This window comes from Perca fluviatilis, chromosome 16 (genome assembly GCF_010015445.1).
Source record: "Perca fluviatilis chromosome 16, GENO_Pfluv_1.0, whole genome shotgun sequence".
Classification (NCBI taxonomy): Eukaryota; Metazoa; Chordata; class Actinopteri; order Perciformes; family Percidae; genus Perca; species Perca fluviatilis.
Window position 1 is genome coordinate 6088640 of NC_053127.1, and position 25597 is coordinate 6114236.

A 25597-nucleotide genomic window follows, 5' to 3' on the forward strand; every position below is an offset into this window, starting at 1 on the left:
GCCACTTCGGACATGTCATTTAGCTGACGCTTTTATCCAAAGCGACTTACAATTGCTATATATTGCCATATGTCAGAGGTCACATTAAGAGTCTTGCTCAGGGACACATTTGTTGATGAATGGTGTGGGAATTGAACCCTGGTCTGCCACACCAAAGGTATGTGTCATATCCACTGCGCCATCACCACCACAAAAGCAGCAGTGTTTTTACCACGCCTGCTGTCGCAAAGATCTTTTCTTTACTAATACTGACTCGGATTCTTGCCTGTTGTCTGTCATTTTCCCGGTTAGCTTTTAGTTGTTCTTCATTAAAAGGTTCCATGACATGGTGTTCTTTGGGTGCTTTTATATAGGCCTTAGTGGTCCCCTAATACTGTATCTGAAGTCTCTTTTATATAGGCCTTAGTGGTCCCCTAATACTGTATCTGAAGTCTCTTTTATATAGGCCTTAGTGGTCCCCTAATACTGTATCTGAAGTCTCTTTTATATAGGCCTTAGTGGTCCCCTAATACTGTATCTGAAGTCTCTTTTATATAGGCCTTAGTGGTCCCCTAATACTGTATCTGAAGTCTCTTTTATATAGACCTTAGTGGTCCCCTAATACTGTATCTGAAGTCTCTTTTATATAGACCTTAGTGGTCCCCTAATACTGTATCTGAAGTCTCTTTTATATAGACCTTAGTGGTCCCCTAATACTGTATCTGAAGTCTCTTTTATATAGGCCTTAGTTTTCCCCTAATACTGTATCTGAAGTCTCTTTTATATAGACCTTAGTGGTCCCCTAATACTGTATCTGAAGTCTCTTTTATATAGACCTTAGTGGTCCCCTAATACTGTATCTGAAGTCTCTTTTATATAGACCTTAGTTTTCCCCTAATACTGTATCTGAAGTCTCTTTTATATAGACCTTAGTGGTCCCCTAATACTGTATCTGAAGTCTCTTTCCCGAAATTCAGCCTTTACGCAGAATCACAGCCACTAGAGCCAGTCCCACAATGAGCTTTCTTTAGGATGTGCCATTTCTGTGTCTGTAGCTGTTGAGGAGGAGAGGGGGGGTGTTTGTGTGTGTGGCCTTGACCAACTGCCACTTTGCTCGTTTGAAAGCCATGATGTCTCTGTCTCATGGGTGGGCCAAATTCTCTGGGCGGGCAAAGCAGAGAAAGAGGAGGTAACCTTGCTCCTTATGACCTCATAAGGAGAAGATTCCAGATCGGCCCATCTGAGCTTTCATTTTCTCAAAGACAGAGCAGGATACCCAGGGCTCGTGTGACCCGTCAGAATGTGTTACTATCGAGCCGTTCTACCTGCCCCGAATCATTCTGTGACTTGGTGGGAACAATCGGACCCGAGCAAAGGCATTAATTAAAACTACATAAAAATAGCGTTCTTTTCTTGGTTGGTTAGGTTTAGGCCCCACTAAAAACTAATTGAGTAAGGTTAGGGAAACAAATAAAGTCCTAAGTGATTATAGATGTGACAAAAAAACAAAAACGAAAAGAGGACAATGGCATTGCTTGATGACGAAAAGTGAAAACTTCACGTGCACCCGGTGAATTTGCGATTTGATCGTTTTTACCTTGAAGGAGATCTCGTACTGCTCTCCTCCCCAGATCTCCAGACCCGTGTCATATCCTCCCAGCTCCCAGAACCACTTCCTGTCCACGGCGAACAGTCCACCTGCCATCACTGGAGACCTGCAGGACGCACACAATACAATACACACTTAGTATTTGCAGCAAGTTTTGTACAGTATGACCCTAAACACTTTACAGTTACATGCAGAGGGGCATCATCACTTTCCTTTCTCCTCACCAGCAAAGAAAAAAAAAAAATGTCATAAAAATGTAGTAATAACATGTAGAGAAATAGAAATAGTCTATTTTTATACAATGTACATTTTCCTTCCACAAAATAACTATGAAGTAATTTGATAGAGAACTGTATTATTATTGTAATAGACGCTGACACCAGGCTGTCATAGTTACGAGCTTTTTCATCAGGTAGAAGTCGGGGGCAGGCAGCCAGCAGGTAGTTTGCTCTCGCCAAAGGCATCCCTGAGGAGGATCAATTAAAGCTAAGCAGGGCAGCGACTGTAGCTGCTGTCAGCGGCGAGAAACACACCGGGGCTTCCTGTGCCTCGTGAGCACTGAGCTCAGATACGAGTCCCGTGGCGATAACAGCCGGCTTTCTGCAGTTTTTCCTCCTCCGAGGGTGACAAGGCTGAACTGAATCTCGCAGTGATTACAAAACACCTCTGCACCGGTGGAAGAAGTATTCAGATCCTTCACTTACAATAAGTACTAATACCACACTGTAAAAAACACTCTGTTAAAAGTAAAAGTCCTGCATTCATTTTCTTTTTTACTTTGGAGGTAATAGTAGTTTAGGTATGTGAGTATCATCAGGAAAATGTAGTTAAAGTATTAAAAGCAAAAGTACTAAATGCAGAAAAAGTCTTATTACAATTATTATTATTATAATCATTTCAGCTGTAGGGTAGTTTGGTTTATTATTAAACATCAGATGTTATAAACTACATGTGTTTTGAGTGCAAAAATCTTAATGTGTAAAGTAACTAGTAACTAAAGCTGTCAAGGCAAGGCAAGGCAGCTTTATTTGTATAGCACATTTCAGCAACAAGGCAATTCAAAGTGCTTTACAGAAAACAATTAAAAACAATTTCAAAGCATTAAAAGACAAAAAAAATAAATGTAAAGAGCAATTAGAAAACAATTACAAACTATTTAAAATCATTAAAAGACAAGAATAAAATGTACAGTGCAGTATAAGACTTTTAAAGAAAGAGCAGTTAAAAATAGGTTATTTAAAGAATCATGTCAGATGAATGTAATGGAGTAACTAAAGTAACTAGTAACTAAAGCTGTAACAGATGAATGTAGTGGAGTAACTAAAGTAACTAGTAACTAAAGCTGGAACAAATGAATGTAGTGGAGTAACTAAAGTAACTAGTAACTAAAGCTGGAACAGATGAATGTAGTGGAGTAACTAAAGTAACTAGTAACTAAAGCTGTAACAGATGAATGTAGCGGAGTAACTAAAGTAACTAGTAACTAAAGCTGTAACAGGTGAATGTAGTGGAGTAACTAAAGTAACTAGTAACTAAAGCTGGAACAGATGAATGTAGTGGAGTAACTAAAGTAACTAGTAACTAAAGCTGGAACAAATGAATGTAGTGGAGTAACTAAAGTAACTAGTAACTAAAGCTGTAACAGGTGAATGTAGTGGAGTAACTAAAGTAACTAGTAACTAAAGCTGGAACAAATGAATGTAGTGGAGTAACTAAAGTAACTAGTAACTAAAGCTGTAACAGGTGAATGTAGTGGAGTACTAAAGTAACTAGTAACTAAAGTAACTAGTAACTAAAGTAACTAGTAACTAAAGCTGGAACAGATGAATGTAGCGGAGTAACTAAAGTAACTAGTAACTAAAGCTGTAACAGGTGAATGTAGTGGAGTAACTAAAGTAACTAGTAACTAAAGCTGTAACAGATGAATGTAGTGGAGTAACTAAAGTAACTAGTAACTAAAGCTGTAACAGGTGAATGTAGTGGAGTAACTAAAGTAACTAGTAACTAAAGCTGTAACAGATGAATGTAGCGGAGTAACTAAAGTAACTAGTAACTAAAGCTGGAACAGATGAATGTAGCGGAGTAACTAAAGTAACTAGTAACTAAAGCTGTAACAGATGAATGTAGTGGAGTAAAAAGTACAATATTTCTCTCTGAAATGTAGCGGAGTAGAAGTAGAAAGTGGCATGAAAAGAAAAGACTCATTTAAGTCCAATGTTTGGACCCATAGTTCCTCTATAGCAAGGTTTGTGTCTTTTCTGTAAATTACACCTATGTCATTTTAATTCCCAGACTGAAAAACTTGTGGAGCAGAAGTGTGCTGTTTTCTAACAGTTTGGACTTGCAGTGAATAAAGAGAGAAAACCTGCCCTTAACCTTTTTACGGACATTTTCTATCCATAGTTAGACCGATATTCTAAAGTATCATTATAGGATTGTCTAGCAACATATTGATTATTGCAGAATTGCTGTGTTGTGATTTTAGCGGTATCATGAGCCATGTCTCAGGTATTGAAAGGTACCCTGTGATCCCCACCCGCAGTCTGCAGCATAAAGATGCTCTGCTGTTGCCGATGAAGCAACGCAGATTAGACGTATAGGTAAAGGAAAAAAGGCATTCGGCACCTGTGTGCTGTGGTACAACAGTGTGGCTGTAAGTAGGAAAGCCACTGAGCGCAATGTTTAATTCATGTGTTGACACAGTGTCCACAGATACGGAGCACTGCAGTGCACCGGTGAAGTGGCTGCTTAGGCAGTGTTTGACTTCCACTGTACTGCCTGCTGTACGAGCACATAGATTTACCCTCTGCAGGGCTCTCAGTAGAAAAGTAAAATGGTAATGAAACACGGGCTTTCAGCCGTACCCCACCTCTTACACACCCCTGAAACATCAGGCTAAGCGAGGTAGTGGGGTGTATGTATTCTGTATGTGGAGGGGTGTTGCAAGCTCCTAGTCTCGCATTGCCAGGCCAGCATTCCACAGCGCCGCGGAGGAAGGTCTGGCTAGCCCACACAGCATTCCGGGATGGGAGAAAAACGTGCTCTGGTTTATTGGTATTTCTTTAAACCAATCACAATCGTCTTGGGTAGCGCTAAGCGCCGCACGGAGCAATGGCGCCTCTGCAAAACAGCCTCGGGAAGGAACTTGTTTTGGTGGAACTTGTACATTCAAAAGTAGTTTTAGTCGTGTAACAGAAAACTCCGATTGGACAGATAGTCTAGCTAGCTGTCTGGATTTACCCTGCAGAGATCTGAGGAGCAGTTAACCATAGTCCTCACAAATCCACCAGAGTTTAAAATTTCAACAAAAAGAAAGTGAGGTGCATCCGTGGAATTTCCGGCAACACTGGAGCAATCCCGGAAGTGGAACGTTGTGGATATAGACTACAAGCTCAGTAACCTCCAGTTGGTTCGCTCCGAGGCTACATCTACACTAATACCTTTTGGTTTAAAAACAAATTTCTTTTGCTACATTTACGCCTCGAGTCCACACTACTACATCATTTCCGAGCCCCTAAAACAGAGACATTTGGAAACACCAGTGCCCTCATTTTGGTTTGAAAACTCTGGGGTTGCTTTGTAGTCTGGACGGGCACAAATGGAGACCTTTGGTAAGGAGGACGCACATCAGTCAGTCTTATTGGTTAGGTAGGCTTACATACCTTTCAGTAACAGTTCCACCTCGTAGTCACTTCAAGCTAATAAATCCCTCATAATCCTCTTACTGTACTTTTCACCATTGTTGTTCTTTCTACAAAGTATTTTCTGTATTTTAAACATATACACGCTCATGCCCAGTGTGTGTGAATAGTCATCTGATGTGTTGTCAGATGTGTTAATGTGAACGGAGATTAGTTCTGGAGCCAAAACTCTTGTTGGACAGAGATCGTTTTTGTCCCAAAATGCCGCTTAAAAATGAAAACATACTAGATGCATTCAGTCAAAGCAACACATTTACAGTTTCAAGCTTGTTTGTCCTTACTTAGTGGAGACGAAGCATAAAGCTATCGGAGCATAATGCAATCAAAGAGACCGATCACTGATAGACAATATGATTTAATCTAAGTAGAGTGTGTTGTCACTCACTCAAAGGGCTCACTGGGATCGTCGCCCTGCAGCTCCGGAGGGATGGGTATCCGTTTGTAGTACATCTCCCAGTCAAACGCCCCTCGCATGGCGTCCCCCGCCTGCGTGTCGTAGCCAAAGTTGTCGTGGTCGATCACGTCGATCATCGGACACACGATGGTCTTCCTGTTCTGGACTATTCGGTCTGAGGGACACAGGCAGACAGATGGGTGACGTTTGATCAGTTCAAATCCAATGGCTTTTCAAACACAAACAAGGCTTTATTGTTACGGACTTAGGAGTTGAGTTTGTTTGTCTATTGGTGTGTGTGTTTTGTGTGTCTTCATCTACAGTGGTAAAGGAGGAAGTCAGTGGGTGCTCAGGAAGAAAGACAGTGTGCATATATGCGTGCATGCACTATGCCCCTTTTCCCACCGAGCTCTCGACACGTCAGACGCAGATCGACCGTCTCTGAGACAGACTTGCCAGTGTGTTGGCTCAGAGAAATAAGGTCTGACGAGGGATGAGCAACTCTCTACTGCTCATAGCCAAAAACATTTCCACTCCGGTTTTTCTGTAGGGGTTGAAGATGAAAATATGTATTGATCTGTGGCACTGATTGCTGCCTCAACACCACATCTACAACAACAACAGTGTAACCAGAACTGACCAGCAAGCAATTGCGTTTAAAAGAAGTTTGATAGCCGTTTCTACCTAAACCTGACGTCTAGGCAAAAACATGGCTAAATTTCGTCTGTCAGTGAAAGTTTAGTAGACGTCTAACCACAGCCCAAATAAAGCCTAGCCATCAATTAGATGTCCGTTGAACCACTACATATAGACGTCTAACAGACGAAATAATGGCTATAGGATTTACTTTTTACGCAAATGTGACTGGGTCAAAAAAATGCTATAGCTACCAACTGGCTTACGAAGGGAATTATATCATACACATGAGGATAACAAGAGGCTACAACTGAAAAAACTGTTAAATAACACATACCATTAACCTTCCTGTACCATGGAAATCCTGGAAGGGCCACTTGGGGTTTTATACTATGACTTTAAAAAAAAATGCCTGATGTTTTGGCCACATAGAAGTCCTTCACTTTGACTTTTAGAACATAGCTTTTTCTCATCTCATATGCCACTACATCCTGTGTGCCCACTCTGAATATATTCTTCAAAAAGAACAGCTTTAAATTTCTTGGAATCACTTCTTACAGCGAGTCTAGCCTGGTTTCCAAGCTCATCTGTGACACAAACTAAAACCATATTCAAGGTAAGTCATGAGTGAGGGTGCAGACTTGCCGTTTCTTTGACGACATTTCGATGAAGTACTGTACTGTAGGTGTGTAACGTAGGTGAGTGATTCATTTTCTCCCCCCGAAAAACACCCACATAAGTCGTTTGTTCAAGCAGCAATTATGGCTCATATTAACATTTATAGTTGCGGCGCCCTCTAGTGGCCATAGTCATTTTGAAAGGAGTGAAGCAGGACTTTCACTCAGGAAATCAGGATTCATGTCCTGTTTGAAAATAAAAGAAAATTGCGATTTATTTTTTCAACTTTACAGAACAAATGGAACTGCGTCACACTCTGCGTCATGTAACGCAGCAGATGATTTTAAACACAAACCACAATCTTTTTCTAAACTTAACCAATCCGTTTTTGTACCTAAAACTAACCAAACGGTGAATGTTTTAAAACCTTAAAGATGTGCTTAAAACTGTGACCTTTACGTTCTCTGGTTAAGATATAAGGACGAAAAATGAGTCACATTTCCTGCCACCTCTAGGAACGTTCATTTCTAAAAGAAAGAAATAAAAAAAAAATGTAGAGGGTAGAAATAAACGACCTATGTCCTCTATGTTTGGCTTTTTCCCACTTCCTCTTTTAAAATGGACATTATAGATCATTACAGATTATTATATTGCTGTCATTTCAATGCCAAAGATGATGCAAACATGCATGTAAAACTAAATTTTACTCATTATTTTGTCACATCTTCCTTACCTTCGCTCAATTAATAATATTCCAAGTGTGACATTGCACTGTAAAAACAAGATGACTGCCTGCGTATGTTACACACTGGCAGACACACATTCAATTCCCAAATATTGTGTGGAGAGCTTGACAGAGAGGTAACGTGGGTCATAAAGTTTGTTGTTAAAATGCTTCCATCTGGGAAGACGCCATGCTGGGAAAACAGAGCCGAACAAGGGTCCTTAATGGAAAAAGGGTAATTGAGAAAGGGAGACCGTTTGTGAGCAAGTCCATCAGCCAGGAGAGGAAGCGCTTATTCTCACAGTAGGGGTGGCGTGTGAGTGTGTGTGCTGTGTTACTTCAATCTGTGAGGGGACCTTGAGATTGAGGACATTATTTTAAAGAGAGGGGATACAGTGCCTTGCGAAAGTATTCGGCCCCCTTGAACTTTTCGACCTTTTGCCACATTTCAGGCCTCAAACATAAAGATATAAAACTGTAATTTTTTGTGAAGAATCAACAACAAGTGGGACACAATCATGAAGTGGAACGAAATTTATTGGATATTTCAAACCTTTTAAACAAATAAAAAACTGAAATATTGGGCGCAAAATTATTCAGCCCCCTTAAGTTAATACTTTGTAGCGCCACCTTTGCTGCGATTACAGCTGTAAGTCGCTTGGGGTATGTCTCTATCAGTTTTGCACATCGAGAGACTGACATTTTTGCCCATTCCTCCTTGCAAAACAGCTCGAGCTCAGTGAGGTTGGATGGAGAGCGTTTGTGAACAGCAGTTTTCCGTTCTTTCCACAGATTCTCGATTGGATTCAGGTCTGGACTTTGACTTGGCCATTCTAACACCTGGATATGTTTATTTGTGAACCATTCCATTGTAGATTTTGCTTTATGTTTTGGATCATTGTCTTGTTGGAAGACAAATCTCCGTCCCAGTCTCAGGTCTTTTGCAGACTCCATCAGGTTTTCTTCCAGAATGGTCCTGTGTTTTGCTCCATCCATCTTCCCATCAATTTTAACCATCTTCCCTGTCCCTGCTGAAGAAAAGCAGGCCCAAACCATGATGCTGCCACCACCATGTTTGACAGTGGGGATGGTGTGTTCAGGGTGATGAGCTGTGTTGCTTTTACGCCAAACATAACGTTTTGCATTGTTGCCAAAAAGTTCGATTTTGGTTTCATCTGACCACAGCACCTTCTTCCACATGTTTGGTGTGTCTCCCAGGTGGCTTTTGGCAAACTTTAAACGACACTTTTTATGGATATCGTTAAGAAATGGCTTTCTTCTTGCCACTCTTCCATAAAGGCCAGATTTGTGCAGTATACGACTGATTGTTGTCCTATGGACAGAGTCTCCCACCTCAGCTGTAGATCTCTGCAGTTCATCCAGAGTGATCATGGGCCTCTTGGCTGCATCTCTGATCAGTCTTCTCCTTGTATGAGCTGAAAGTTTAGAGGGACGGCCGGGTCTTCGTAGATTTGTAGTGGTCTGATACTCGCCTGATGCACGCCCACCTTTTCAGTTTTTTATTTGTTAAAAAAGTTTGAAATAGCCAATGAATTTTGTTCCACTTCATAATTGGGACCCACTTGTTGTTGATTCTTCACAAAAAATTACAGTTTTATATCTTTATGTTTGAGGCCTGAAATGTGGCAAAAGGTCGAAACGTTCAAGGGGGCCGAATACTTTCGCAAGGCACTGTATGTGGTAAAATTAAGGCTTTTTGCAAAAGTGGGGACATTTTAGGAAAGTAAAAAAAAAAAACATTTTTTGAAAGATTTTTTACGTGCAAATTCTTTGGAAAAGTGAGCATATTTTGAGAAGAAACTGGCAGCAGCAAAGATGGTGTATGGGACAACCATGATGGTCATCTGTATACAGGAAATTCTGTTGCAGGTGGAAGTGGTTACTCTTCGTGGTTTTCGTTAGGCAATGTATGTTACAACCCGTTCTCACTCCCAACTTGTACGCTTGGTCAGTGGTCCTCAGTGTCAGATACCGACCCATAAATCAAACTTAAGCGTCTGTATGGAACTCACCGGGCAGAGCAGCAGCTGGACCGCGGCGCTGTAAGATGACGTAGTACTATGAGCGACAACGGTAGCGAGTATTATGAAAGACAACACAGGACTTTCACCCAGGAGACCGGGGTTCATGTCCCGTTCTTGTCACCGAAACATACATTTTGTAACCCATACCCCCCTACCCATGATCTTTTCCTAAACCTAACTGTCCCGTCTTGTCCTGCATGTCAGTTAAAAGTACGTCCCAACGCAGCGCGTTAAAAAGTGATGCCAAGAGTCCCAACCAAGTGCGTCGAAAAATGATGCCAAAGGGCTGGAAGCTAAAGAAGACTTTTTGCGTCAGTAACAAACACCAAAGGCACCTGACCAAGCGTTGCTTGTTGACGTGCTGGGAGTGAGAATGTGTTGGTATGTAAGAGGCACACAAAGAAGAAGACATTAGGCTTAACTTTTATTAACTGAAACTAGGTTTTAAAACTGCCATTCTCTGTCGCTTTGTTCATTTCCATGAATCAAACTATTTAATACCCCTGTGTGACAATGTAGCATAAGTTAGCTTAAGAAAGGCTCAAGCCTTCCCACTGGCACTTCAAATCAGCTCCGATACGGCTGTGAAACGACCGGAAGTCATTAATTTTCTATGGAGATTCGCAGACCGCATGCGAATGGGGTCTGAACGAGTGCGGTGCAAAAAAAATTGTGTCAGTTGGTCATCCGTATTCCGGAGCTGATTTCAAGTGCCAGTGGGAAGGCGGCGTTAGCAACTATTTGTTAGCTACAGTCAATCTATCTACCAATAATGTAGCTAACGCTAACTGTAACATTGTGGGTAATGAATTTCAGTCATTTCTTTATCTGAGGCTGTAACATGTAAGTCAAACTGCCCCTCTGTATTTTCATTAGACAGTGTACATATAAAAGTGACGGTGAGAGTTGTGGAGACCTGTAAAGGCTTCAGCCGGTTCAAAGCTGTACAAGCCATGCTGATATGAGTCTGGCAGTTTAAGGAATAAAGAATAAAGAATTTAGCAAATCATAAAAGGCCCCGAGTGATATCTTCTTTTTCAAACTGCTGTGAATACAGAGATACTAGCCAGTGAAATAGGCAGTTCAGCTGGGTTGAGCTTTACATTGTTATGTGTCTTAACAGGAGTTTTGATGTAGCTAATAATTTTTGTGTTGCTCACCCAGCAGTGGAGGCAGCCAGTTGACGTTGGCCTCACAGTGGGAGTCCAGGAAGGTGATGACTTCTCCTTTAGCGGCGCCCGCTCCCAGCAGACGAGTCCTGATCAGCCCCTCCCTCTTCTTGGTCCTCAGGATGCGAACCTTCGGCATCCGCATCATATACTCCTCCAGCGCCACCTTTAGGTGCTCTGTACAGAGGGCAGGGGAGGAAGGAGGGGATAGGAAGGGGGGGATTCAAAGCGTCACAATTTCCAGGGGCGATTATGTTGGGTGGCACAAGGGGACCAATAATCAGGGGTGGCCCCGGGTGGTGACTGCTTAGAAATATAGGAAACTATTTAGAAATATAGGAAATATTAGATAGGATATAACAACACAATGCTGCTAAACAAACCACACATATCGCATTCATTATTAATTTCCATTGTTTTCATTTTAAACAAATTGTATATCCAAATACAATACATTTCCATAGGCTAAAAAAATTCCATTGCTGGTTCCATGGTATCAGAATTTTGTATAGTCATCATGGAAACATTGATTGGTCATGTGACAAGGGCTGGAAAAATTGGCAGACGATGCAGCCAAGTCACAGATTCTGAAATCACAATCTACTAGATTGACAGCACTCTAGCCCAATGGATTGAGAGGGTGGGGGGCAATAATACTTCAGGGGGGGCAGTGCCGCCTCATGCCTCCCCTCCTAGCCCCTCCTGTTTCGGACATTACAGTTGAGTTTAGCTGACAAAAAGTGAGCGTCATGCAGTGATGTTCACAAGTCATTTTTTGGAAGTCCAAGTCAAGTCTCAAGTCTTTGAGGTGCAAGTTCAAGTCAAGTCTCAAGTCTCTGGCCATATGATCTGTCCCTAACACTGTATTGTTAAATCTTATGAATTCAAAGCATGTCCTGTAGCTACCATCCATACAGTACAGTATCAAATTCAGTTGTAAGATAACTTACATATGGGTTCTACTTAACACATCCCTCTAGCCCTCTGACCTGGTGAAATATTAATCTAAGTCTGTCACATCATATGGATACAACTATAAAGATACAATGTGCCTGTTCCCAGCATTAGCACAACACTTTGCGATGGTTAGCTTGTTACCTGTGACGATATATGTTAAATGTAACGTCTCTTTCACATTTGCAGGTGACTGACCTATCTGGGTGCGTTTTGAGATGCCTGATGAAGTTTGACGTTGTTGATCCGGCATCATTTATCTTGGTGCCACACACCTTGCATGTAGCTGTTAGCTTACTGCCACTGATTACAAAGTTATTTAAAGCAAAACTAATGACAAAAGGCACAACTCTGGGAGGACTTGGTGTCGCCATCGTCAATGCATTTTTTGATATTTGAGTGTGCGCACATAGGCACAGCGCATGCGTTACGTTGCACATTATGGCAGAGGGCAGGGGACATGCAGCTCGTCATTCGTTTCCCCAATGTATATGCGCCAATAAAAGAAAAATACATGAATGAATTTAGATTTAAAAAAACAATAATTGCATGAAAACAGGTTGTTGACGAGTCTCGAAGCTCGAGTCAGCGTCAAGTCTGAAGTCTTTTGGGCCGATTCAAGTCTGAAGTCACTGTTTGTGCGGCTTAAGTGCGACTCGAGTCAAAGTCTTAGACTCGAGTCCCCATCTCTGGCGTCATGCAGCAACGACAGTTAAGTTTAGGAAAACTTTTCCCCCGAGAAGCAAACTCTGCTTCCCCGGCTTGAAAGCTCTGTATTTTATGACCCTAACAGCTTTTTTTTTTATACAGCAGCAGTCAATGTGGTGCATACAGCAAAAAATATGTGAAATACATACACATTACTGTACATTATGCTTTACTTTTGGTAGCTATGTGTACGAATGGCTCATGAGAACAGCCTGACCAGGTCTGATCTTTGACGTTTGAAGTTTGGTCGTTTAAAAAAGCTAAAAACTCTTTTTTTCTGCTTCTATATATAACTGTGTTAAAATAACTTCCCTTTAACGTGTGTGTGTGTGTGTGTGTGTGGTGTGTGTGTGTGTGTGTGTTTAGCTGTATTTACAGCATAGGTTGCAGTGCAGTGGTACTGTAACAGCAGTACCCTGTGATAGACACGAAACCTGTCCAGGGTGTACTTTGCCTTTTCCCCACTGCATGCTGGCAGTTTGGGATAGGCTCCAGCCCTCTGCAACCCTGCACAAGATAAGCAGTTTAGAAAATAGATGGATGCTTACTGCAGTAGCAGTGAAGGACACATTTGGGATGGGAAACTTTTTAAACTTTCAACAAAAGTTGTACAGGTCCCTCAATGCCTTTACATAACAAACCTCCCTCACACAGATGAATGGGAAATGACTTTTCTTCAGTTTTCTGAAGCCTGTGGGATTTTGACATTTTCAAGCACACGTAAAAGTTAGATTTTCTTACACTAAAATCTCATTTTTGAGGATGACAGTATGAGCCCTGCCTGCTCCCAGTGGTTTGAAAAGAAATCATTCCTGAAGCAGTGAAAACATGAAATATAACTTTGACAGATTCTTTACAAAAAGCCACAGCGCTGCCTGTCGACAAGACCAGAGAGCGAGACTCTGAGAAGATGAGAAGTTGACCTTTAACTTCATCTGTTGGAAACTGATCTTAGACCTAGAACACACAAACACGGGTATTTAAAAAAAAAAAAAAAAGCTTTTCTATGCTTTTTGGCCTTTCGTCCACACAAAAACTATGTTTTAGGACTTTGTTAACAGCTTTTAGAAAACTCTGGTAAGGGTGAAGGCTTTTAAAAAACGCTGTTTGTGTGTTGATTTGTGGACAGGGACATTTGTTTGGGATTGTAATGTCTTAGTGTGAGACGGCAAAGATTTCTTTTTAAAATTAGGCCCTATGTTCCCACATTTCCTTTTTCATAAATTTGTAGCAGATTTTATCCCCCTAACCCTAACCCCAATTGGGGGCCTAATTTTAGGAAAAATCTTATAAATGTGGGAACATAGGGCTTTGGGAACATAGGGCCTAATTTTCAGTGAAAAAAAAGAATTCTTAAAAATGTGGGAACATTGGGCTGTGGGAACATAGGGCTGACCCCGTGATGGCATGAGCAGGACTTTTTAAATATGCGCTTATTAATATACAGCTACTCTAACATTGTATTGTGGAATGGAGGCGACAGAATGCTACACGTCACCAAAACGTAGCAATGTAAATGTAGCAGGTTTAGTGTTGGACACTACACAAGGCCTCAATACAGCAATCAGTTCTGCAAATAATCAATCCAACCTCAACTTTTAGGTTTAGTGTTTGTGATGCTGTTTAAAGCCATCATTCGCTTTTTGTTTTTTTATCTCTTACCGTCTTCCTCTATGTCGCCCCATCAGATACAAATCCCAAATCCAATCCCTCATCTCTTCATCCCCAATTTTCAGATTTATGTGATGCTTTGTCTCTCCTTTACATACTCTCTGCATCCTGTGAAGGTCAGCCATCTTTATTTGTTGTTGCTTTGTTTATTGTGTTGCACAGCAGCTGACCTACATGCTGTAAAGAGTGACATTGCAACAAGGGCGAAAGGGGTCCGTGAGGTCGGCGCCAAACTGCGCCGAAAAGGCGAGCCGTCCTCCCTGTACGCTCGTGCAATAAACCCATTAAAACCTGACCATTACGAGCCTGACTCTGGCTCTTCATAAACGCTCACCCTACACAAAGTGACGCTTACATCATCCTGCAAATGACAGGAAGCGAGGCAACATTAATCAACAAATGTTCGCCCCGCGTGTGAGGAGAGCTTGTGTGGGGAGAGGTGAGGGAGAAAGATCGGAGCATTTAATTATGATTGGTTAATTTTGGCTGAATAACTTGGAAAACTGCTCATACTGTTTACCAAAAGCAAGGAGGCAATTAATCACGCTAATGAGAGCACGCTGATGTCGGCAAACACATTAGTCTTTATTAAAATGTGAAGCGGAGGAGATTGGAGGGCTGAGGCGTTGTGGATGTCGGGGTCATTTCACAATGCAGAGCAGAGGGATGAATCGCTCTTCTCACACCGGGTTGGCGATAAGAATCCAGGGCATTTATTCAGCACAGACCTGAACTTCCAGCATGCCATCCATCTCTTTCTGTTTTGCTATACCTCCCTGCAGCGTGTCGCTCACTTATTTCTCCTGTGGACGGTGCTGTGGCTGCCCAGCCTTCTTTCATCTGCTCGCATGGGGCCGTACTCAAACATGAATTAGCGCCTCAGGCTCTTGTCAAAGTGTCTGTGTGCATTTAACATGTCATTGATAAAATGTGTTTTTTTAGCTTGGGCCTGTCTCACTTTGATGCATGTCCCATGAACTGAAATCACACCTGGTGTCTGGAGTGTTTAAAGTAAAGAGTAGTTAGTCAATTCTGGACTTTCACTACAACACATACAACTTAACTGCAAAAAGGCCCTCTTAGCATGTTCTACTTGTGTGGACTTGTAATATATCCTTTTTACTGTAAATAAAAAAATCAGCTAGTGAGCTAATGTGACTTCATTTCTTTCCAATGCCACTTTTTTGTAGGAAACACTCTCTTTGGTTTCCAGTTAAAAAAATACAATTTGAATGCAATACTTAATGTGTGAATGATGTTCTTCAGTCTTGTGTGTGTGTGTGTGTGTGTGTGTGTGTGTGTGTGTGTGTGTGTGTGTGTGTGTGTGTGTGTGTGTGTGTGCGCCTCTTACCAACCTATCCAACAGTAGACTTCAGCATTGTTACACATTAACCAACAAGGGTCTTCTCGCCAACAGAGGACATTTTGGAAGTCCCCTGTTGGTCATGCTTTAAATCATGATTAAATCATGTCTATGCAAAATGCCCCTCTTACCATGTTATACAAGACAACACTCTTTTGGTTTCCAGTTGCAAAAAAAAAAATCCAATTTAAAAATGCAATATTAAATGTGTGATTAGGTTCTTAAGTTTTGCTTTTTTTGTGTGTTTGTATGTGTGTGTGTGTGTGTGTGTGTGTGTGTGTGTGTGTGTGTGTGTGTGTGTGTGTGTGTGTGTGTGTGTGTGTGTGTCTTATCAACCTAAACAAAAGGGGACTTCTGGCCAACAGAGGACATTTTGGAGGTCCCCTGTTGGTCATGGTTTAAATCATGCTAAAATGCCTCTGGTGATTATTATTTTTTTTTTTACTTTAGAGAAAGGGGGACTTGCAGATGTGTCAGTGTTAAATCCATAATCCAAATCTATGAGGCACTGTGGGCTTGCTGCATAAAATGAACACAAACTCACACACAATGACATAGGTGCCCACACATACATTTCCACCACAAATACCACTAGCAAAATCCCTCCTAATGCATTTTTAAGAAATTGAATTAGCGTTGAGACACAGTGGATCCAGTATGGCTCTGAGCTCTGTTCCCAGGGTGGTGGATTAATCCCAAAATGCTCTGGCACGCCACCAATGACTGGAGCTGGTCCTTTATCTTCTCAGCAACATATTCCAATGCCCTTGTGAACTCCATCCCACTCTGTCAATTTTCTTCCTGCCCCAGTTTGAATTTTTGCTTCCATCGTTAAAAGAAAAGGGTTCTTGAGGTTTCTACTGAGCTGATCTGATGTGTGCTGAACGCACAAGTTGTGCCACGTACCTGGAAAGTATCAAACGTAAGACCTAAAACCATGCTGACCCTGAATATCTCATAATATTGGCTCTATTACAGTTTCACTGATAGATTTTAGCTATGCTACAGTCTTAGTGCACATCATACTCCAGAGTTCAGACCATAAAAGATGATTAAATCCCTATTGTTTGCGGTTATCTATATATAAACTCTTTCTAAAACTGCACATCAAATAAATATGCATGAGCAAAACAGAGAAAAAACAATGAACTGTAGAGGAAGAAATATTTTTTTTTTACAGTTTACTTTTGACTAGGGATGTCCCGATGAGCTTTTTTTGCCACCGATCCCAATCTGTTTTTTAAAACATTAAATATCTGCTTTTACCGATAATTGCATTTGCCTAGATAATAGAGCTGCACACGGTTTTCCTTTACAAAAAATAACGAGTAAACAAAGTAACTAAAAGATGTCTCCAGCTTAATACATTTAAAGCAACACTAGGTAACTTTTCCCACTTCGGTCCCCCTACAGGTTGGAAGCGGAATTGTCCATTACATTACATCATGCAAGTTTGCCAGATTGGGTAGTGGATCTGTAGTTCAAATGAACTGGACATAATGTAATGGACAATTCCACTTCCAACCTGTGGTGGGACCGAAGCGGGAAAAGTTACCTAGTGTTACTTAACTTGTGTAGCTAGCATTCTTGTAAAACTCACTTATAAAATGCCGCAAATTGTGCTCAGCTGACATATATGATCAGAGTAAGGTGACTGATGATCCCCGAACCCTTAAAAAATGCCCATATCGGTTTTGATCCTTTACTTGCTATCAGGTTATACCTTCTTCCTACTACTGTTAGAGTGAAGGGTTGAACCTGCAAATTGAGTGTTTTTATTCAAGCCTAATTCACTGATAAATGCAGATGACAAAAAATACATCGTTGAAGCTACATGAGGTGTTTACTTTGTCCTCACAGAACGTGAATCATCTGGTCCTCTCCTCTTTAGAAAGACGTTTGAATTGATCAGCTCCCCCCGATGGCTCAACATCTCAAAATGGCAACACTTAATTAGCTTCTTTTGTCCTCTGTCATCTTGTCTCCCTCTCAGCCTCTTCATATCACTCTCTACCTTGTCTCTCTGTAACACTTCACTGAGCAGCATTACCTCATTATCTCCCTACAGCCTCAATCACACACACACACACACACACAACGCACACACACACACACACACGCACTGATATGAATGAGTAAACAAGCCAAATTTTGTTCAGTCTTTCTGCATTGCTGCCTCTCTCTCTCCCTTCGTATTCGCCTCCGTCGCTTCCTGTCCCACATCGAACAAATCGTCGCCTATCTCCTCATCGATGCCGGATCCTCTCTCCACCCCTCCATCCTCTCTCCACCCTTCCATCATGCAGATGGTTAGGATTCTGGTGTTGATAAGACTCTTTGAAGTAGCTCTACACTGCTGACAGCAGCTTTCTATGGCAGCCAATGTAACTTAATTATTAATAAAATGAAGTCAGTCCATTAAGGACTTGTTTATTGTTTATTTTAACGCAAGCCCCTAGCAGAGCCTACAGTGTTCGCCTGTTAATGGGCATGGCCAAAGGATAGTGATGTCAGTCGGGCAATAGGTCAGTTCATCCATCAATCACAAACACTTTACTCCATGCAAGTTTCTGTATCTTGGTTAGGGGTGGGCAATATATCGATATTATATCGATGCCGATATATGAGACTAGATATTGTCTTAAATTTTGGATATCGTAATATGACACAAGTGTTGTCTTCTCCTGGTTTTAAAGGCTACATTACAGTAAAGTGATGTAATTATCTGAATTTACCAGACTATTCAAGCTGTTATTGCAACCCGGTCTCACGGCAGTTCGTGTAAATGTCAACGTTATTCTTAATCTATTGATACGTGTTCACAGAGACGTTTTTCTCGTTTTTTACGTGTAAATATCATGTTGTTTTCTCGGGGAAAGGACGCCTGGAGGCGGCCGAAAAGGAAGCTCCATAAGCCGGGAGGTGCCCGCGAGGCGGCCCGCTGGGGACGCGCCACAATAACGGGATGGCGGAGGTTGGGACCTTACGGGGAAAGGGCGCCTTAAACGCCGGGAGACGCGCAACAGTAACACGCGGGACAAAACGCCACACGCAGTGAGGCCATCCCCGGGAAACAAAGCGCCACATGCGGGACGCGATTCCAGCTCGCCCGGGTGAAAGTCCTGTGTTGTTTTACCCATCCACCACCCCGACCAACGTCCCTACGCGGCTTTTTATATTACTCCCTACCATTTTCGTGCTGTGGCCACAAAATATGCTTCCCATTGAAATACATTACTTCACATTTTCGTGTTGTCCACCACGTAAAAAACGACAAAAACGTCTCCGTGAACACGTATGAATAGATTAAAATAACGTCACATTTACACAAACTGCCATGAGACCGGGCTGGTTATTGCATCCACATTACTGATGATTGTTTATCAGAAATATCATTGGGTACATTTTTTGTGAAAGCACCAATAGTCAACCCTACAATATCGTCGCAATATCCTTATCGATGTATTTGGTAAACAAAAATTTGATGTTTGATTTTATCCATATCGCCCAGCTCTAATCTTGGTCAGATTGGTATGGAAGTGATGAATGAATCATGAATATCATGATGAATGAATATTCATGATGAGGCGACTGCCTACCTGTCATCTACCACCACCAGGTCAACATTTTCTCCTTTATATATTATATTCTATATTCTTCTATATTCTTATATTCTTGGTCTCCAGAGGATGTATCCAAATGGTTTTGGTTTTCATTACCTTTCCTTGAGGGCCACAATCAAGCCAAAAGTTCCAATTGTACATACAGAATTTCACAATGTAATGTTTGTCCCCACAGCATGAACCTAACAGAATAAATAAATAAAAAAAAACAGTAAACCAGTACATAAAAGAATGAGCTCATGAAGGACTTTTTAAAAGTTAAACCCACATGGATACAACACAAGAAATGCCATTTTGAAGCCTCTTAAACTAAGATCAATACAGACACTCACAGGAAAAATTGTCTGAGGCATTGCAGACATCTGACAAACACATCTCAGCACTCAGAGAGTAACTGCATGGCAGTAAACAGCAACATTACTGTCTCCTTGATGTCATGGTCATTCTGACCATGAGACAGTAGCATCGTTGTAGCGGTTTCATTTTCTGTTTTTCATTGTTTAAATGGCTCTTGCTTTTTCTCTACTTTATTCTCATCGTAAGAGCAAATAAGAGCAGACGCAGAAATGTCTCTGGATGCAATCCACAAGTAGCTGTGGTTGGCAGCACTGGCAGAAGTTACAATAATTTTCCTTCTGAACATAACGTTAATCTTTTTGCCTCCACAACGTGAGGCATATTTCTGCACAATTAGCAGTAGACCCCATGGTGGCTGCAGGTTGGTAGGCTGTGTTGATGCCTGCTGGGAGCCGTGCTGTCTGACCGCCAAACCGCTTCCACATCTGAATGGAAATACATCAAAAGTCACTCTGCATAAGAGCAGCGTACAGGCAACTCCTTATTTGATTTGAAGTATCACAGCCATTTGCTCAACTGATCCCATCGGAGAGCAGAAAATAGTAAAGTAATTGGGTGATCAATCTGCCAATGGCAGATTTCCATCATAGGGTAGCTGCGCAGTGTGCCACCATGGCCCCACTGAGTAAGTACAGGCTCTGTTACTGGCTGTGATTAAAAGACACAAGTCTTTTTCATTCTAAATACAATTATATGTTACTGACAAATGCAACAAAATAATGGAACAAAGTGTTCTTTTACAGCCTCTGAATTAAGAGTTTTCACCTAAATCTAACACCATTGTCAAAGAAGTTTGAACATTTGACACAGTATTGGTTTAACTGTGGTGCTTTCCACTCAAGCAACTGTTTGATCAGTGTACAGTACTGTTGCAGTAATAATCAATTACTAAAAATGGTTGCCAATGTTATATAAACAAGCCCATAGAGAGTACAGTTGTCACTTGTTCACTATAAAAGGGGAAAAGGCTTATATATTAAAAAACCTTGGGAGATAATGACATGTATGTGTATTCCAAGGGAACATTGGGCCTCATGCAGAAATAACTTTTCCAAATAGATTTATTCTTAACTTATTCTGCATGTAATGGGATTTAAGAAAATGTTATCTTAAGTACAGTGTGAATGAAATCCTTCAGTGGTCTAGTCCTGTTTTATGAGTCATGTGCTTTATACATTTTAAATAAATAGAACAAAGAGAAGAGAAACATAACAGTGGCCAGAAGAATGGAACAAAGACTTTGGAGTTTCCAACAGCATGTAAACGCACCACTGACCAGTGATGGGGGTACTCTTGACTCGACTTGGAAATGCGCATTGATGACTTGGACTCAGACTCGAGAATTTATGAAATGGATCTCAAGCATTCATAAATTACAACTCGGAAATTGGATGAAGTTTCTGACTGCATTTATGTGTAATAGTTCATATCAATTTGATATAAGGTATTGATATATATATATATGTAACTGTTTCATGCAGGGGCAGGGCGTGTGTCCTCCTCCTGCGACTGTAGTTCATGATGTGCGCACGCCCCCTTCTACATGTTCACATTTGAAAGATGCAGAGCAGGGTTACCCCCAGAAAAGTTGTTTAGCACCATGGCAAGTGTCTTTTTTCGACGAGGGCCAGACTGATGGCAGCATTAATGTAGAGCCCAATAGTTTCTGTGATATGAGAATCATGGACGGAATTGCAAAATTGATAATAAAAAAAAAGACATGAATTTGGACTCTTCGGCATGGTGACTTGACTCTGACTCGACTCAGACTCAAACACTGGGGACTCGAGCCTTGACTCGCGCTCCATAGTTGGTGACTCGACTACAACACTACCAGAGACCAATACCAACTGCTGCAGACTTTTCAAATCAAGTGCGGTGGTAAATTTGATAAAGAATGCAAAAGACACCAGTATGATCCCCTAATATTGCTGCATGAAACATGCAAGAGTAAAGACAACAATTAGTAAATGAAATGTTATGTATTCAAGAACTTGGCAGCACCGGTAGGAGAAAAGTTAACACAGACTTATTAAAAAGGCTTCGGAATTGCTATTGCTCCATAGTTTTCAGAGAATAGTCATGACTAGATTAAACACACAAACAAACGCACTTCACAACCTTGAAACCCCACTGTGACATGGCCAAGGGAAATGAATGACTAACACCTTTCCCTGCATCATTAAATCCTGTCAGCCTCGTGAACAAAGCTGTGCCAGCAGACTCAGGCTGTGGTGGTACTGGCCTGTTCCCAGGTGTCAAGGTGTGAATATGTACAACGTTTCCTAGCACCTATAGCTGGAAACAATGTTTTTTTCATCAACTTGACTTCATTAATAAACTAAAAACAGTCCCAAAGTAAGTGCTTATGCGGTATAAAAAATGTGGTGGTGGTGTGTCTGAAGGAAAACTAATTAACAACAGCGTACTACAAATGTGGTTGAATTTAGTGTAACATAATTTGCAGATATTTTCAGTATGAAAATGTTTTAACAGGATTATAAAAATTAGAATTTTGGTGGCATCGTGTTTTCCTTCTCGGAGAACAGCAGCTGTATTCATAAGAATTGATTCCAACAGCAACCCGGTTTCAATGTGAAAGCAGGGAAACTTCCTCTGCAACAAAATTCACTTCTCCTTTCTATTCGTATACTCAGTATGTTCCAAATACTCATGTTTTTCCAAATATGGCTATACTGTACACAGCTTGTCACTGGCATGGTTAACTGTTTACCTACACGCAACTATGTTTTCTTCTATTGGTTGCAAACAACACATTTAGACATCAAACTGCATTATAGTGGCAAATGGAAGCTGAGTATTTGGCCTTTTCACTAAATAGACCATATGGCTATGTAGTTACAGTCAGTGTTGTAGTACTGGAGATTAGACTTTTTGAAGGTCTTGTCTCGGATAAAGAGAAGTCTTGATTTCGCATCGGTTAAGACCACAACTGCAGGGATATCAGTAAATTGCTAAGCGCCGGACGGAGCAACTGTGCTTATATATATAATAATAGCCTCGGGAAGGAACTTGTTTTGGTGGAACATGTGTACGTTCAAAGGTTTTAGTCGTGCAACAGAAAAGATAGATAGTCTAGCTAGCTGTCTGGATTTACCCTGCAGAGATCTGAGGAGCAGTTAACCATAGTCCTCAGAAATCCACCAGAGTTTAGAACGCCAACACAAAGAAAGAGGAAGGTGACGGAAATCCGGCCGAATTTCCGGTGGCACTGGAACAATCCCGAAAATGAAATGTTGCCGATATAGACTATGCAGTGTGGGACTCGCACTGGTCTGGTCTTGACTCTGCCTCAATCCCTCAAAGTCTTGGTCTTGTCTTGGTCTCAATACACTCTGGTCTTGGTGATGACTTGGTCTCGGTTTTGGTGGTCTTGACTACAAGACTGCTTACAGTACATGGCAGAGCTTCGTAGCTGTGCCAAACGTAGCATAATTAGCAAGGGAAAACAATGGCCATTTGCAACTTACTGAACAAAGGGAGTGACACGTTTCTATGGATGTTTTGGTACTCTTTCCCTTTAAAAATGGGTCCCAATTGGAAGACATTGTAACTGCTGGAAATCTAAGCTGACTACAGCTGTTGCCCCATTTCAAGAGTGGGTGAGTATTTGATACATAGACATTGGTTTTTGGTGGAGTATTCACACTGGATTGGTTCCAGGTCAGCAGCAGTAGGGATTGGGAGCAGAGGTGAGGTTTGAAAATAGAGCTGGGCGATACGGAGAAAATCAAATATCATGACATTTTTGACCAAATACATCTATGCGATATTGTAGGGTTGACTTTTGGTGCTTTCACATAAAATTTACACAACGGGATTTTAGATAAACAATAAATAATGTGGATATAATGACTAAGTGGTTAAAGGCAAATAATAAAACAGCTTGGTGAAATTAGATAATGACATCGCTTACTTACACTTGTGTCATTTCATGATTTTACCTATCCAAAATTCAATACGATGACGATATAATATCGATATATTGCCCAGCCCTATTGACAATATGAGTATGCACTCACTCTTACATACGGTGTTCCTTGTCCTCAAATTCTACATCTTCTACTTCTCTTCCCTGATGTGGAGAGGAGGGAGGCAGCTTTCTATTTTTTTCTGTTTCTGTAAGTGACAAGTTACAGTTACTTTCCCTGCCCCGTGTGGCCATAAATCCGTGAAATTGCTCCACCAGCAGAATTCATTGCTCATGCTCATCCACCAATGCTAAGCCGTCACATACACAGGCATGCACACACACGACCATTTACCCAGTGTGTCTGTCTTTAAACAGAGAGAAAGCAATGGGTTATTACTCTATTCTTATAATGACATTAGTAGAGTTATGCGACATAATCATATATGGCTATACTTTTGACTCAATACCTTTTCTAATTTGATGATATTAAGGTTAAGGTTAAGTGTTAATCCGCTTAAAACACTTCATAGGATATTAATTTAAAAAAGAAGTAGAAGAAAAGCATTGGTCGTTTAGTAACTCTATATGATCAAATCTGGAGAGTGCATTCAGTATGTGCATGCCCGAGAGGTTCCTTTCATTTTTAGAGTCTAACCAAAACCTTGTTAAATTAGTAGAGTAATTGGTTCCAAGAGTACAGATAGCTTCAATGAGAAGAGTGCAGATAACTTAAGTCACTTATTGACAAATCAAATGCGATTCTAGCCAAACTTTTTCTGCTGGTCTTTTGGAGGGAATTACTAAATGACAGATGGACCGATTCAGTGTATAGCGTTTATGAAGCCAATGGCAAAGGTTTATCTCTGACTTTAAATAAATTTACTTTGCATGCAAGGTTTATCTCTGACTTCGAGTTCAGGTTTTTCTCCCAGTTTGCAAAGTGGATGAAATAGAGAAAGGTGCTATTTGAGTCTTGGCAGCACACTATACTCATACTGTGATATCAAATCTGAAAATGGCATGTTATGGAAAATCTTTTCAACAGGTTTCTGTATGAGGTTTAAATTAAAATACTTTACCATTTCTAGGGCTTCATAGTGGAGGGGGCGAAGAAATGAGGAGATATGAAAGAGCTGTTGTCAGCTCTAATAGCAACACTCGCTCACTGTCTGTAGCTCAGTGTCACGCTCGAGCTGCTGACTGTAAATCAGAGCTGCCTGCTGGTCAGATGTGGTAACAGAGAGAGGCAGAGCCAGGGATAAACAGAGAGGCTGAGACTGAACGGTGATGGTCACTCTCCAATGACGTAGTTAGGGTTAGGCATGGGGAGTGGTGATTGGTTAGGGTTAGGGTAAGAATACCAGGGTAAGCCAATTAGAGGTGGAATAAAGCAGAATACGGCAGGCCACGAGGCACGTCCTGCGACATCGACATGTCTAATGGATCCGATCTAGCATCTACCGTTCCAGAGGGATGGGGCTGCAACACTAAAGACTCTGTCTCCAAAGGTTCAGAGTCTGGTGTGGGAAATGGAGAGCAAGCCAGCATCTCAGGACCGCAGGTTTCGGGGTGGGGTGTATGGATGCAACGCATTCTCATGAACAGGTCCATATGATATCGTACAAAAATGCATGCACACCAAAACGTATGATACCCTACAAAATTAGGAGACTGCCGGCTGGTCATGTGACGCCAGTTGGTCACGTGACGTCGGCTGGCTACGAGCTCCATGACGCCGAGCAGCAGTTGCTAGTTGTTTAAGCCGCTACAGAGCTTCGTGACGCCAGCTACAGACCTCCGTTGTCTCAGCGGTAGTTGGTGGTTCAGTTACCTGAAAATAGGTGACTTTGAGCCGGGTACAAAGCAACGTGAGCTGCTGGTCGTTTCAACGTTTCAGATTAGGCAAAAGATTGTGGTTTGGATTAAAACACTCCTAATGAACACGCATTTCTTGGGTGAAAGGCTTTAGTTTTCCCCAGGAAGCGAACTTATACAGCGACCGTCAATGTAGTGAATACAGCAACAACAAAAGAAGTGGAATGCTTACAAATTACACTGCTTAACTTTTCGTAGCTTTTTGAACGAATGGTTTATGAGAACAGGCTGATGGAT

General features: G+C 41.3%; 1 protein-coding gene across 1 annotated transcript in view; it reads right to left on the reverse strand.

The window, feature by feature from the left end:
- Positions 1–25597, reverse strand: part of LOC120575643 (polypeptide N-acetylgalactosaminyltransferase 10-like) — a 109744-nt gene that overhangs the window by 16422 nt on the left and 67725 nt on the right. The window contains exons 5-7 of the mRNA XM_039826458.1: positions 10867–11052; positions 5675–5858; positions 1577–1694 (exon numbers count right to left, since the gene is read on the reverse strand). Coding sequence (XP_039682392.1) covers positions 1577–1694; positions 5675–5858; positions 10867–11052 — 488 coding nt within the window. The remainder of the gene's footprint in view (positions 1–1576; positions 1695–5674; positions 5859–10866; positions 11053–25597) is intronic.